We start from the raw sequence: 16,440 nt of genomic DNA on the forward strand, positions 1-16,440 counted from the left end.
TTATCTTTATTTATTATTTGAGATTTCCTTTCAATCTTTGTGCAATTTGTGAATCAAAGTTGATTGATTATCTTTTGTTTTTTGGATTTTATATTTGTGATTGTTGTGAGTGTGGTTGATTGGAGGAGCATTGTGCTTGCTGGATTTGTGATTGAATTCTTCAAATTTCTTTTTGTGTTCATGTATTTTTATAAGTCTTCTTTGAAATTTCTTGAAATTTTTCATTTACCAAACACCATATTCGGCCAACCCTAGCCCCACCGCTTTCCATACATGCACACACCACTTTCCAAAGTCAACCATCAATCAAAACCCTAATTACTATATTGAGTCATTCGGCCATAGCCTAATTAGCTTGACCGAAACCCTACTTCTCATATTACCCCCACCATATCTTTCTATATATTATCTTATTAGTCATTATCCTTTAATTGACTCAATCAAATCTCATCTCCAACCAAATCAAATCCAACCTTATCCTTTATCCCTATATTCGGCCAACGCATTCTAAATTGAAATTGAAATTGAAATTACAATCTCAATAATTTAGGAGATCACCATCCACCTAAGCCCTAGCCGAATCCCATCACTACCTTTGGCCGAAACACACATCCAACCCTAACCTCATTCACCCATCTTCCAACCCTAAATCACTTAAGTGGCGGCTAGCACCCAAGAGAGACCTTGTCATGCCCCATTACCACCATACCCAAGATCACCATAGCCCATATACCACAATTATTCTCACCATTAAACACTAGCCACCATTCACCAAAGCTCCTATATTAGGCTATACGTGATCAAGACCAATCATAGGAGTTCATTCGATCAATCAAGGAGCAACAAGGAGAGAATAGACCCCTTAGTGTGTGAGGGCTTGACCGAAGTCCCTAACACCTAATCGACGTGATTATAAATTAATATTTGTTTTGGCAATTAAGCTAAACGCGTACATTTTGACTATGTAGGACTATATATTAAGGAATATTTTCAAACATGCATGTAATGTCAAGCAAGAGATATATACAAACACACAAATTACACACGTACTCAATCCCCATAATTAACATTGCTGCTAGTTGCTCATATATATTGAAAGAGAAAACCTGGTGACCAGACCATCTGGTCTGATGCCATAACCAGCCCACTAATCCCATCCTGCCATGTTAGCATATTAAAGGACTCTTTATGCACTTGTCTACACCAGATTTTATCCCTACACAAACTCTCTTCGTGCATCATGTTTTCACTCTCCTACCCAAATCATGTTTTCAGTCAGCACCCAAGCTCCCCCACCCCCCGATTGCAACAGAACTCACGCAGACATCTCAAAGGCATGTAACCAGAAGGAGAAAGTGATGACATAGCTCCCTCCAATATCTTGAAAGTCTGAAGTAACTCGTTCTTTGATGCCTCCTGCTCTTCTCATTTTCCCCATAGTACTCCCTTTGGAGCCACCTGCAATTTTGCACTTATTTGCATTAACAGTACTCTTTATATTACAAAACAAACGGAGGAGATCAGTTGAGTTATTTCTTCAATTTTTCTATACTTCTTTTGAATCTAGAAAAAGAAAAAAAAAAGTCATAATTTTTCTAATCGGATCTGGCTGACCAAAGAAGAGTTGGGCAATTCGTGCAATACTGCCGGTCCTCGTGATAACCCTTCATTGGTTATTGTTATATGAAGATTGGAGGGGAAGATGGATTTTTGGTGTTTTTGCCAAATTTGAAGGGGAAAGGAAGGGTGAAGTTATGCTATGAGAGGGATTAATTAGCTACTTTCCATTCTACTTTTTCTAGACTCTTTATCTTACGTGCAGCAAGCCCATTTGATCATGATCAATTGCTAATATATATATATATATATATATATATATTATATAGGAAGAGCAATGTTACATACAGTCGTAGAATTACAAACGCCGCGTAATCGCTTTGAAAAATAGTGGGGTCCACGATTAAAAAGTTAATTTTTTTTTTCATGTGGGTCTCATATTAATTCATTGTTTTCAAAGCGATTACTCGTCGCTTGCACAACCACGACTGCAAATCTCATTTCTCTATATAGGAAATATGGGGAGCGAGGTTTAAATTAGCATATTAGTATTGGTGGCCCTGGCGGCCAGACGTAGTTGCGGAAACGTAGCGGAGTAAAATTAACAAAGTGACAACATGAACTACGTCCGATACAATCCACGTGATTATACATTAATATTTGTTTTGGCAATTAAGGACTCGTTTGCTTTAGCAACTGAAAATTAAAATTTTGAAAACTTCTCAAAGTTTTCATACGGTCAAAGGTTTTACAAAAATAAACACATATTTTGATTTATCAGTTTTCATCTCAAAAAATTTTAAGTTTCTTTTCAAATTTTCATCTCCTCAAATCTCACCTTATTTCAATATTGTTCCCTCCAATAATATATTTTAAATAAATAGTATATTGACATGAATACAAATTGTAAAAAAAGTAAAAGTTGTACCCAACGTGTAGCAAAATATTTAATGTGATGACCCGTTTTTACGTGTATTTTCACTGAATGTGTGTTTTTAATTTAATTAATATATTAGTTCTTTTATTTTAAATTATTGTATTTTAATTGGTTTTTATTTTATTTGATGCGGTGTTTAATTTAGTTTAGTTTTTTTATGTTTTGAAAATCGTTTTCGGCGGATCAGTTTTCGGATTCCGAAAGTGAGGATTGGACTTCATTTCTTTTCCTTTATCTTTTCTTTTTCCCTTTTTTCTTTTTCTTTTCTTTTTCTTTCCCTTTTTCTTTTTTCTTTCTTTTTCTTTTTTTTTTTTTCTTCTTCTTTCTTCTTCTCCTCCCATGCGCTCGTTTCTCTCTCTTCCCTCTCCCTTCGCAGTTCGGCCCAGCCGCCCAGACCCGCCGCTCGCCGGCGACGTGGCCAGCACCACCCCCACCAAAATCTCCCCATCCGGCCGGTGATCACCCCCACCAAATATCTCCCACATCCGGCCAACCGTTAGCCCCCAACGCCCCATCTAAGCCACATGGATTTTCAGCAATTCCGACTCCGTCACTCCACCTCCGGTTACCACATTTTCACAGCTTCTTCATCTACCTCTTGCCGACCTAACCCACCAAATTCCGGCATCGATCCATTGCCGAAGCAGCTCCCACGAGCTCAACTCCGTTCAACCCATTTTTGGCCTTCCACCGCCACCCACGCCAAAACTCATTTCATTTAGCTTCATAAACATTCCTAAACTATTTCCTATCAATTTCGTGTCTTGGTTTGTCCCCGTTTGAAAGTGGGTAATTTATTACCCACGGCCACAGTATAAATTACACTGTTACGTTGCTTTTCCTCTGCCATTTGGAACACCGCGAGCTTTCAAAAATACCGTATAGCGCTGTAAGTATTTTTCAAACTCTACTTTTAGATTTAAATATAGTTTACTCTTACAATAATTATTTGTTGTTGGTTGGTTGATTCCGGACTGAATTCGAAGAATTTGGGGGTCGGATGGATTGAGGACAAAGTTGCTTGATTGATTGATTTATGGTTGGTTGGTTATTTTGTACATTGAGATTGCATTTACATGGTGCATGCACGTGCATTTTATTTAAATTGAGAAAATCTTGTTTTATTGGCGTAAATGGATTTTCGAGTGCGTGTGTATCACGACCCCAAGTCGAGATGAGATATTATCTCAGTGGAGCTTCTTTGGTCACTCGGAAGCGTAATATACTGAGTGACGTCTCCTGAGTTGTCGCTGGGCGACAACGGGAGCAGGCGGAATGGTAACGCTCTACGCACCGACTCCGTGGCCCTTCGCTGGTGAGGGCTAGAGAATGCTTGGCTACGAACGCGCGAGACGCGGAACTGGGCATCGCTCGTTTAGGTGTCATACGTGTGGTCGTTACCTGTGGTGTGGCACAGGAGCCAGGGTGTGCAGATGACCCCTAGGGGAGGTCATGGTGCATACGGATTAATTAGTTAATAGAATGAGTTGGATATGGGCCAAATGAGACTTTTGGCGAGTTTTGGAAAGTAATATGTTTTTGAGCCAAATGGGATTTTTGGCGTGCGTGGAAAAATATAGTTTTATGAGTTTCGTGCATTGGCATTCTTTATGCATATTGTTTGAGTTTTAATATGTTTTTATCTAGTGGTGTTTGGATTTTACTTACCTGCAGTACCACTTTTGGTACCGTAGATTTTGGTGTAGAGTTCGAGGAGGAAGAGGAGACTGAGCCCGAGGATGCGGCTCCGCCGGATTACTGAGTTAGAGTTTATGCCATGTTGTTGGATTTGAGCTATATTTGTGATTTGTAATATTTCATTATGTATGTTTTGAATATTTTTGTATTAAACTAAGAAAAATTCTGGTATTTAGCTGTATGACTTTGCTATCCGCTGCTTGTTTTTTCGTGCACATTTGTTGCTTATACACACACTTGGCACTCGTCGATAGGGTGCTGACCCGTGATGTCGCCATCCGAACGTCTAGATTTTTCCGTATCCGTGCGTGGGGATTTGGGGGCGTCACATTTGACTAAAAGAAAAAAATATTTACACATAAGGTAAATAAATAAAGAAAGCAGAAAAAAATTACAACATTGGTAAATAAATAAATAAATAAAGCAGAAAAAAAAAAGACAAAAAAAATTGATCAAATGGTTAAAAAAAAAGAAAGCAGCCAAAAAACAAAATTACCAAATGATTAAAAAAAATTACACCATTAGTAAATAAATAAACAAATGAAGCAGCCAAAACAAAAAAACAAAAGAAAAATTGACCAAATGATTAATAAAAAAAGGAAGCAACAAAAAACAAAAATTGCACAAGTGATAAATAAATAAACAAATAAAATATTATAAAAGGTACTACAAATACTTGTGGATTCTATTATATTATTAATTATAACAAAGTCAAACTAATCTCATCTATCTCATCTCTATAAACAAACACATATTTCATCTAAACTTATTTTCTCTAATCTCATCTTAATATATCTCAAAAAATTTTATCCTATTTTACCATCTATGAAATTACACAATCCCCATACTTAACATTACCGCTAATTGCTCGATTATATACATCCATCGCCGATCGGCACGTGCAGTACTACTCCTGCATCGCGTTAATATATAAACTCCTTATTTGCGGAATCTTTAAGTTCAGTTTTTGCTCTTATTCGGTGACATCACGCTTTTTTTTTGCTTTTTTTTTTTTTCGTTTTTTTTTTTTTTTTTTTACTTTCCCAACTCATGCCTTTTTAAGTTTGGAAATCAATTCTGAATATCTAAAATATATTAAAATTTTCAAAAAATTAAAGCCTTTATAAATTGTGGACGCTAATGAAACCTTACACCATGCACACACGTTCACTTAACTAATATGTAATTTATCATTTTTACCATTCTATTTATATATAAATATATTTAATCATTAAAATATATAAAAGAGGAAAAATAACAAATAAAATATTAATTGAATAGGTAAAATTCTTCTTGATCGATTTAAGGTCAACCAAGGGGTGTAGTTAGAATGGAAAATGACGTGGATGATTATGGGGTTCCGAAATTTCATAATGTCTTTATTCCTTCAAATTCTTATTTGATTGATATACACAAAACTTTAGGCCTTAATTGTTTAGATTTAAAAAACATTTCAATTTATCTCATTTTATTTAATTATTATAATATTTAAAATAAGAATAATAAACTAACAATATCTTCTCTTATACTTATCTCCCAATTTGCCTTACAAATCTGTCATGCTCAAGCTGAAGCAGGTACGCTTACCTTGAATAAATTAATGCTTATATGGATACATGGCCTTCTAGAAAGACCGAAAGGACCAAGGGGGGACAAGGGGAGAATAACCTGTGGTCCTAATTAAACTATCAGAGGATGGGTGAAATCACATCAAAGAAGAAAACATGGAGGACAGACGGTATCAGTTTTTCCCTCCTGTGTGCATTCATTTTTCCGTACTGTATCAAGCGCTTTCCCTGGACGAAAAGTTGGAACTTGAAATGATCATCAGAACTATTTACGTACCCTACCGTTTTGTTCTCTATTTTTTCTTCTTTTCAAATGATTCATTGTTCGTGCTAAATGGACAAATGGTACTTTAGGTTTGGCAGAGCACAGCGACCTAATCGACAACCCACGTATGTAGGTTTCATGTGTCAAATTCGTGAGCCTCACCGAAACGTAAATATGAAATCAATATGCGGCCTATATCAAGAGTTCCCTTAATTTTATGTTTTAATATATATATTTATCGATCATTTTCGGCGCTACTGAATGATTAATATATATAAAATCTTAATCCACAACTTAACGTTTGTTGTTTTTGGCCGCACTTGTTAAAGTTAGATTTTTCTACTTACCTGAACATGCAATTGCATGGTCGGCCGTAAAGCACAATGCGCGTCGGAATACATGGCATAACCCCCGGCTCTGATTAATTAATTATGTACGTTTGTTAGGGTCAGTTTTGCATTTACGTGCCCTCGTGCAATATTACGGGACATCGGTTGTAAGACATGTGGTTCTCAGATTCCCTTCTTACCGGCTTGATTTGTGGAGAGTCGGAGACTATGTACCGTTCTATATTTTATGATCATCAAAACTTTTATACATCAATTTTGTTACGTGTAAATAAAGTCACGTACTAATCTGTATATTAATTTTAATTCTTTTATATTTAAAATTTAAACTAATATTATTTTTAATAAAATCTACTTTTTAACCAATCACATTAAATTAATATACATATTAATATATAATTATACTTGCAGCTAAACTTTTCATATATATATATATATATGCAAATTATATATATGAAGCTAGGGGGAAGAGAGAGAAGATAATCCTAATGTGAAGATCAGTAAACGAAAACTAATTAATTAAGTTGATGATGTCAAAGTTGTATCTGGTTAACACACGAGAAAGGCCACGTACGTAGATGATGCTTTTCAAAATTTTTATATGGTGATTGCAACGAATGTCTAGCAATTTTATTTTTAAAATTATAAAAATATTTATATTAAAATAATATTTTTTCTCATTTAATTAAAAACATGCACATGCAGTCTCCATATAAAAACTATAAATAAAATTTTTCTTTAAATATTTCTAATATAATAATACTTAATATTTATAGTAGCTAATTTATAAGTCAAGTTGATCTTTGATTATATGGTGTGTTAGCTTCTTCGACTTTTTCGAATCCACTAGCAAATATTAATGTATGGTAGTCAATTCGAATTTATATATTGATCGAAGGAAATCAGCAATATCAGACTTGAAAGAGCCTCCCTTCCTCATCACTAATACCAATATCTTAATTTCTTGTGGCGCGGACTTCAAACACATATCATATGATATGATATCATGAGTACGTACTTATATGTATGCATTCGTTTATATATCCTTGATTTTCAGCGCAATATTTCAAAGCAGTATAATTCACATGATCTTAATTACAAGTCATAAACAAATATATATATATATATATATATATTTTTTTTCTCCAAAAAAAAAAATTAAAGAAATTCCAACGAAAATTTAGAGAAGGCCGGGAGCATTCTAGGGAGACTGTCCTGTCCATTCTATATTTATAATACATTTTTTTTTTTTTTGGGTTCGAGGGAAAATAGTTGCAATGATTTACATTTGGAAACTGCAGGACGCCAACAAAAACTCATCATCCACGACCATCTGACCAAACTCCTCACCGATTGAGTCCTCAAACTCAAATGGTAGATCAGGAGCTTCTTTCACTGCTTCAAACGACGTTGTCGACGTTCCCAAGTCGAAATCAACGTCAAACTCGCACCAAAAGTCTTCTGAACCCGAGGTGGTCTCTCGTTCCGTTGTGTCTAATACGGACGTCCGATCGTCGGTAACCTCAAAAAGAGCCGCTTTAGCAGCCGCCGATTGTATATCTCTTCTCGAACAAGAATCGGGCTTAGGCAAAAACTCCGCCAACTCCGGGAAGTTGAGACACGCCGAGTTGCCTTTCAAGAAGAAGGCGGCCGAGTCGTGAGCCCGAGCTGCCATCTCCGGTGACCCAAATGATCCTAACCAGATACGGGTCTTCTGGCCGGGTAACCGTATCTCCGAGACATAGCGACCCCAGCTCCTTTTACGGACTCCACGAAATGGGGACTCAGCTTGTCGTTGTCGAGTTCGCTTCTTGTTGTTGAAGCCACGCGGTGGGGAGGAGGAATCGGAATCAAAGCGGCGAGTTGGTTTGAATTGAGCGGTTTCTGGTTCTTCTTTAATGACAGACATCGTGAATGCGAGCGTATTTCGTGTTTGAGAGAAATAAGTGCTTCGAGCGACCGTGACAACGATAGAGATGGAGGCGAGGAGGGTTTAAGTAGAGAGGATGGATAGGTTGATTGGGGGTGGAGACTGGGACTGATAGGTTCTAAATTTTTAATTAAGTTGTTTGGTTTTTATAAGGTAATGGGAATAGCTGGCAATATTTGGGTGAGAGTACGTGGATTCTGGACTCGAAAAGGACATTGATTGACTGCACATACTGACGTTACGTTTAACTATACATAATGACCATAATGACCTACCTACCTACCAGCTTTTCTTTCTTTGATCTTTTTCTTCTTTCTTTTTAAAAAAAAAAAAAAATGAGTTTAATAAGGATAGTAATAGTATGACTCATGTATGGCCAATCATTTATCCTGATAATCTTGCCGTTTTCTTTGAATTAAAAACATCTAAGATTGTGAGTTTTTTTTAAGTCATTCGGTGATTGAAAGCATTCACTGATTTTAAGGAAATCAGCTTCGACCATGCATGCGTGCAAGAGCTATATAGTTGACAACAAATCAGATTAGCAAAAGGAAGGAACCTTAAAAAAAAAAGTTAAAAAAAAAAAAAGAAAAGCACCAAGGTCTACGCGTGAATAAAGAAAAACAGTAGACGATCATTAGTGGGATCGAATTAGGAGGATATTGGGGTAATTGACCAGGGAGGATACGTATATAAGGACAAAAGAGTGCATGGCAACATCGGTAGTAGATGAAACGCGTTAAACCAGCTGTATGTTGGTAAGGTGGCAATATATATAGCCTTTATGGCATGCAGTATTGCAAGTCTATGCTTATCTCACCAGACGTGTTGACTCGTTTTTTATTTTTTTTCACTACAGAAACAAATGCACCTGCATGCTTTTATGCTTATCTGATCTAGTAGCTAGCTAGTAGAACTCCAAATTCTCTCTCTCTCTCTCTCTCTCTCTCTCTCAAGTTTCTTTAAGCAGATCGAACTCTCAATTATATATATGAAAAGGATTTGAAATGAAGTAGAAAATGTCAACAACAAACCGTAACCGCTTAGAGTATGGTTGGACTATATTAATACAGCGATCGAGAAGCTGTCCCTAATGAATACGTACGTACATTACTAGCTAGCTATGCATAAAATGCCATGGGCACAGCTAGCTAGCTTTATATCTTTCTTAATTTGGCATGTATCTAGCTAGCAAGCTAGGACCAATATCTGATCCTCTTTAGAAGGAACTTGATGCTCCAACTAATTACCTCTCTATGCGGTCCAAAGAAGTGCCGGATCTCATACTTTCCTTTCCAAGGTGTGCACTTTCATAGCTAGCTAGGGTCACCCCCCATCCCCCTTTTTTTATGAGGGAGTTAGCCTTCTACTTAAAGAGGATATATATTTAATGACATTAAAGAGAAATATCTATATCTTAAAGGATAGTATATTGAATAATGTCACATAATATAAGTAATGGTTGTTAATTCCGTATAATCCTCATTAATTTGATATTGTCCTTAATTAATTTTCTTAAGAGATCTATTTTTATATATATGTTTGTTTTGAAAACATTAATTCTAGCCCACACAAAATTCCTCTAAGGCCTAGCTAATTTGGATAGCAAAATCCTCGCAACTCATTTTATCTCGTATCATCCTATCTCAATATTCAAATATGTACAAACACTTTTCAATTTCAAATATTTAACATTTTCATCTAATTATTACCTAATCAATAATAAAATTTTCTTAAACTTTCAAACAAAATACAAAAAATAATTCAATATTTTCAAATTCTAAAACAAAAATAATATTAAAAAATTACATTCTAATAATATTTTAACTTTATAATATTTTTATTCAATTTTTTCTCTTTGATTTTTTAAAATCTCATAAAATATATTAATTTAAATTATTTTACTAATATTCACAAATCATTTCATCTTATCTCACTGTTCAAACAAGGCCAAGTGAAAAAAGACAACAAGATCGAACAAGCTAATGCTAACATGACAGATTGAATTCCATCATGGAGCTATTTTGTGAGTACGAGAGTATAGCAGTTCCAAGGGGAAAAAAAAAAAGCTATTGCGAAGTCTAGATCCCTTAGTTCTCGCAAGTCCATGAGTAAGTCAGTGGGCTTCTAAGTGCGGCTATTGGGCTGATAGATTTTGGGTCCCCTCAATATTCACGATGAAAACCTCCAAGACGAGCGCCTTGCGATATCAGAGGCCTATTTACAACGTACGCCAACATCAAATAATTAATGGCTAAAATGAGACATAATATTGCATGATCATCGATGGAATTCTCTTTGTTCTGTCATGATTCTAGGGCCTCTAAAGAGCTTTTAAGCTTTGCTTAATGGCGTTAGTAAGCTAGTGAAACTCTGTTGTGTGATGCCTTAATTTCCTGGGATTAGTATTGCTTATTATTATTAATATTGGACGTGAAACTTTATTTTCATATATGTATATATATACATATATTAATCTAATCTCGAATTTGCTTATATTTTCTCATTAATACTTTGAGTAGCCCTCCTGTTAGGAAACTCATATATACTTCCGCCCAAGCAAGCTGCTTGCTTAAATGAAATAACAAGTCTATTTAATTAGCATCGATCTAAAAACTTAATTAATTTTGGGGAATGTGACATCTCCTATATATTGACTTCCATAGTGATAATCTTTAATGCAAATTTTATGCAGCTTGATATATTTGGTTGACTTAATGAAGCTAGATCAGAATTAAGTAGTACTGATCATGATCATGTGGTGTTGGTGGGAACGTCGAGACTATATAATACCCATGATGAGTTAGTACCCCAGCTAATCCTGATCTTGAGCACTAGTTGACTCTTAAGATTCAACCCCCCCCCCCCCCCCCCCCCCCCCCCCCCCCCCCCCTTCTTTTAGGAGAGGCCGGTGCTCTCCCAATAAAGGGTGCTTTTGAGCCAATCAAATCACACTGGGACAAGCTATATATAGAAGATAAGCATTCTTGGGTACTTTGAAGTCATAGTGGTCATGATTAGAGGTAGATGAATTGAATGCTTAAGCCATGACTTGATCATTGACTTATATTATACTCAATAGTAGATAAATGGGCCCAACTTTTGTTGGTAACTTCTGTTGCTTTTTGGGATCATGAGTCTTCTCCCAAACATAAGGATGGGAAGTGTACATAATGGAAACCAGAGTCTCGTAGCCAGTAGTGGTGGGAGGATATTGATATTGCATATTGGCAATTGCAGAGGAGGACCTAGCTCCATCAAGAAACATGTAGGAGACATGTTTCTTTGTGCAGAATGATCACAAATAAGACAAGACAACGTGTGAGATCGATATTTTTCTCAAGTGACCTAGAAACGAGTTTCAGTATTTCTTATCTCATATACATGCATAAATACATACATATTATATATATATATATATATATATATATATATATTCGTTTTTGGACATTGAAAGCTTAGATGCATGAATATCTTCCATATTCATGAATCACATCAAAAGAGATCACATCTGCTTTTAAAAGACCCTCCTTTTTTATAACTAACTAAAGTAGAGAATTAAAGCACGACCCCACCACTTACATATTCCTTTACCATAAAGAAAAATGAGAAGAGGTCCTCCTTACACATGCATGACCAGTACTGAGAGACACTAAAGAAGTAAAAGGGATCCTGAGGACTAGGAGCGTGCAGTACTGCATCTTCTGGTTCATGGGCTTAGGACTAACTTCGTTATAGATCAGCCTTTGGAATCAACTCAAGAACCATGGGGGACCCTTCAGAGATCCGCCCCCTCCCTACACAGTTTAATTACTGTAATAGAAGGAAAAGGCAATTTTATCAACCAAGCAGGTGCACCTAGTGGGTCTAAGACTATTCAGTAGTTATCAGTCTAGGGTTTACTTTTCTTTCGATACATACACAAGAGTAAGAAATAGGTCTAAGTCAAAGAAATAATCACCAGATAGACACTGTGACTTAAGGTAAAATATTGTCAGCACCAAATTGCTTTGAGGGGTTCAGCTTGTGGTTTTCCGGGTCTTCTAGTCCATATGGCTGATGATCTTGTGGTGGAGTGGATGATAGTACTACTGATGGGTTATAAGAGTACCATTTAGACAATAAAAGGTAAGTGAAGAAGTTGATGAGGCTGAGGGCAGCTAACAACCAATAAAAAAGATCCAGCCTGTTCTTGTTGAGGTCATTGTCACTTAGCCAGCCACCACCAGCAGAACTTGAGGTTATTTTGTTCACTAGCGAAACAAGGAGGGAGCTCAAATAGAATCCAAATGAGTATGAGCAGTAAGTCATAGCAGTTAGAAAGGATTGCATCCCTTCCACAGACTGCTTGTAGAAAAACTCTATTAGCCCCACAGCAGTGAACATCTCGGACAGGCCAAAGATGAGAAACTGTGGGGCAATCCAAAAGATGGAGAGTGTCTCATTCAAGTGAATAGCCGAGTTTCTTCTCTTCTTCTCAACCGTTGCAGCCGAAACCATAGAGAAAGTAGCGATAAAGAGCCCTACGCCCACCCTTTGAAGAGGCGAGATTCCCGAGTCCCTTCCAGTGAATTTTCGAGCAAGTGGTACAAAGGCAGTTTCATACAGAGGGACAAGAAAGATTAGCATAATGTAAGGAATGGATTGAAGCGAAGCTGGAGGGATGTTGAAGCTTCTTGTGATCCGGGTGTTCATTGCGCTTCCTTGTTGGACTGAGAACGTCTGGAGCTGTGCTAAAATGGTGTTGAAAATGATGGTGCAGGCAAATATGGGAATAACTGAGATAATAATCTTCACTTGCTCGACTTGGGCCACCGTGCATAGCTTCCATGGACTTTCACTCGTCCGAATTCCATCTTCAATTTTTATGCAGGCCTTGTCAAGAAACCTGCGATTTCATAACTTTATTAGAGAACAATTAACATCATGTGCATATTAATAAAATTAAAAACATTATATTATACCAAAGACAGGAATTGCTTGTTTAAATTTGAAACATTTCAATCCTTATATCCTGGTCTCATGCCGGGCAACATATCTTCAGAGAAAACCAGTACTGTGATCATTCATTATTAGATTCAACTTTTGACCATAATCTTTTAGGCACTACTGATTTGTCTACCAATAGTACTCGGCTATCAGATTAATGTACTTCCTAACCTGAACTTTTCGGTATGGAGGAGATTAGCACTGATGTTAGGTGACATGGCAAGAACATGGTTCGGCACATTGTTTTGGTTTCCATGAAGCATCCCTGCATTTGAAGGGCAGATTTGCTTTCTTTTTGTAAATGCAGCAACTAGAACCTGCAGGGCATTAATATAATAATCTGAGGAAAAGACAAATAAAAGTATGTGTGTATATATATAACGCATTAACTTAGCATTTAATAAACTAATTCATTAGTAGCTAGCTAGAGGTCGCTGCTAAATATTCTCATTTTTTTTTAATAAAAAAGTTGGGATAGAGGGAGACAAACGTCATAAGACAGTGAGGCCATTGACAGAAGATATACACTACCAAGTTCAGGATCATAAGCTGAATCGTGCATACAGGAGAAGTATTTGTAGGATAAAATTAAAAACCACATATACAACTGTAGCAATGATATAAGTAAGATTAATATCAATTCATATTCAAAGTACAGCATAAAACGTTGGTTAATCGTTTGCAAATTACATTTATTCTACAAGGGTAAACCGGAACCATTTTCTGAATGGCGATCTTAGACTGTACGTACGTCCTCCCGGCCATAAATGACGAGATTGTTGTAAATTGGACCAAGAGATCAGATAATCAGAGTCACAGAACAGAACAACGGATTGTGAAAAAGAACGGACAAAAAGAAAATCTCGTTGTATCAGGATTGACAACTTTATTAATCCTTTTTGCCTTTTCGATTTACCATTTTAAGAATCAATTTATCAGGAATAATTGGCCGACAACCGATTACAAAAATATAATGCCTATCAAAACTAGAATTTAAGGAATAACTTAGAAGAAGAAAAGGCTTCGAAGTATCCAAAAGTAATTAAAGCAAAAGAAACCCCATAAAGGCCATCAAACAACAATTTTTTTTATAAAAAAAAACAAAGGGTAAAGCAAGATTACTTGAGCAACAGGGGTGAAGATACTTCCGCTGGGCGGTGTGTTCCGGTAAACAAGCGTGCCCAAAATCAAGCTGACCAATCCGGCTGCCATGGCAGCTGCTGAGACTCCAAATCCAACATCCATCCCAGAATGTGTCTGGACCCAAACGAGAACGGTAAGCGCGATAAGCTCCCCCATGCAGAAAGCAAAGTAGGCGGCGTTGAAATAAGAGGAGAGTATCCTGGATTGCTTGGAGTCATCTTTTCTGAATTGATCAGCTCCATGAGATATTATGTTGGGTTTTAAACTCCCACTTCCTACAGCCACCAAGTAGAGTGCAACGAAGAATATCAAAGACCTGTAGCCCTTTGCCTCCACACATGAGTGGCCAGCTCCCTCCAACATCATGTTGCATTTTGGTGGCCTTAATTCTGGAAGATGGGCTTGAACGGAAAGTAGTATAAAACCCTGCAATATTAATTAGAACGTCTAATTAAACTATGTTATCCCAGAAATACTCCAACTCTTTTTTTCTCTCTCCTAATTATTGTATGTTAAAATGAATATATTATCAAGATCATACACTTCCCTTCAAGAAAATATTCTCTTTTTTCCCCCAGTAAGATCAGGAAAAAAAATCCTTTTTTCGGTACAGGAAATGATGGAATGATAAGAATTTCAAGCTTTGTATTTTATAGAGATTATTATTTTTTATATCAAAATTATCTTGCAGAGTTTTACAGAGATCGAGATCGAGAGAGAGAGAGATATATATATATATATATAAATTATAATATTGAATATGGAAATTAAGAATATTTAGCAGTATTAAGAAAAGGAGACATGTCAGAGAAAGGACTTACAGAGAGCTCCACAAAGCCAAAGATCAACATGGTCCGAAAGCTCCCAAGATAAGAATCTGAGAGGAACCCACCAAGGAGTGAGAGGAGGAAGACTGTCCCTATAAAGTTTGTTACTATGTTTGCAGACTTTGACAGGGGAAAGTGCATCTCATTGAACACATAAGTTATCAGGTTGTTCCCAACTGCGGAAATTGCCATCATCTCCAAAGCTTGGAGACCTGTGAGCGATCCATCATATCCATGTTACTTCCAAGAATAGAATATTAAAATGAAGTGAACGAGATCTACTAAGATTTATATCGTTAAAATGTTAAGTCCAAAATTTATTGATTCGATTATAGAATTTTTGACACTATATATAGTAGTACCACACTTCACCTAAAATATAATTAACATCGAATCGTACTTCAACGTTAAGCGCACACAGAGATGATTAGAGGTTTTCGGATAACAAAATGGCCAATCAATTGATACATGTGACTGTTATAGACAGTAGTAGGACATGATTGGGTTAGGTTAAACAATGCGGATATTCATGCTCGAACCACGAGAGAGAGAGAGAGAGAGAGAGAGAGAGAGAGAGAGAGACCTAGGACAAAAATAGCAGCAGTCATTCCGCCATGCTTATTAGGCTTGCAAGGTCTGCCTCTCCAATCAACAGACGTCTCCCTCACCATAGACGCAGGCATGGAATGATCTCCTTTGAGGTTCATTTTTGTCTTTTCCACTACTCTGTCCACCATTCTCCTTGCCCTTTTCTCCTCTTTGCTATATAACTATTGCACGTTGCTAATATTTTTCTGTCTCTTTGACAAACTCACTCTAAAGAACTAAAGGATATTTATTGTTGAAATCCAAAGCCCCTCTCGATCTTTGCCTAAGCCTAGTACTACTCTCTGGCGATTTTGGGATAAGGTAACGAGGGAGCAAACCTCATATTTATAACGTGCCTGTCCTGCATTTCCTCGTGGCCGATCTTTTCATCGGTCTTTCAAATTTCAAGTCCTCGCCAAGTTGACCAAGCAAGTGGGAATGGCCCATACGCTATACAAGTCAAATCCCCCCCCCCCCCCCCCCACAAGCTATTACAATAGTTTTTAATATATCTCCTAGCTCCGACGCACCATGCACGGGTGGTTCCGGGTATAATAGTCCTCCGTATACTTTTTCCTAGCCGATCGAGCA

The 16,440-nt window shown here is 36.8% G+C and overlaps 2 protein-coding genes across 2 annotated transcripts; both read right to left on the reverse strand.

Annotated features, from left to right (window-relative positions):
* Nucleotides 1-7,422: 7,422 nt before the first annotated feature.
* On the reverse strand, nt 7,423-8,430 carry LOC122302321 (ethylene-responsive transcription factor ERF037-like). Its single transcript, XM_043113515.1, has one exon. The coding sequence runs from the start codon at nt 8,279-8,281 to the stop codon at nt 7,655-7,657; it is 627 nt and encodes a 208-aa protein (XP_042969449.1). The 5' UTR covers nt 8,282-8,430; the 3' UTR covers nt 7,423-7,654.
* A 3,384-nt stretch (nt 8,431-11,814) lies between these two features.
* On the reverse strand, nt 11,815-16,177 carry LOC122302320 (protein NRT1/ PTR FAMILY 4.4). Its single transcript, XM_043113514.1, has 5 exons — nt 15,845-16,177; nt 15,256-15,473; nt 14,414-14,860; nt 13,463-13,608; nt 11,815-13,190 (listed from the first exon to the last, which is right to left on the reverse strand). Exons 1-5 carry the CDS (start codon nt 15,996-15,998, stop codon nt 12,281-12,283), a joined length of 1,875 nt encoding a protein of 624 aa, XP_042969448.1. The 5' UTR covers nt 15,999-16,177; the 3' UTR covers nt 11,815-12,280.
* Nucleotides 16,178-16,440: the final 263 nt, after the last annotated feature.

This window comes from Carya illinoinensis, chromosome 3 (assembly GCF_018687715.1).
Source record: "Carya illinoinensis cultivar Pawnee chromosome 3, C.illinoinensisPawnee_v1, whole genome shotgun sequence".
In the NCBI taxonomy this organism is placed as follows: Eukaryota; Viridiplantae; Streptophyta; class Magnoliopsida; order Fagales; family Juglandaceae; genus Carya; species Carya illinoinensis.

Coding starts and splice junctions, on each gene's coding strand:
- LOC122302321 (XM_043113515.1), bottom strand. CDS start 8,281: ATGTCTGTCATTAAAGAAGAACCAGAAACCGCTCAATTCAAACCAACT.
- LOC122302320 (XM_043113514.1), bottom strand. CDS start 15,998: ATGGTGGACAGAGTAGTGGAAAAGACAAAAATGAACCTCAAAGGAGAT. Junction 15,474..15,844: donor TGCTGCTATTTTTGTCCTAG/GTCTCTCTCTCT, acceptor GATCGCTCACAG/GTCTCCAAGCTTTGGAGATG. Junction 13,609..14,413: donor TCTTCACCCCTGTTGCTCAA/GTAATCTTGCTT, acceptor AATGCCCTGCAG/GTTCTAGTTGCTGCATTTAC.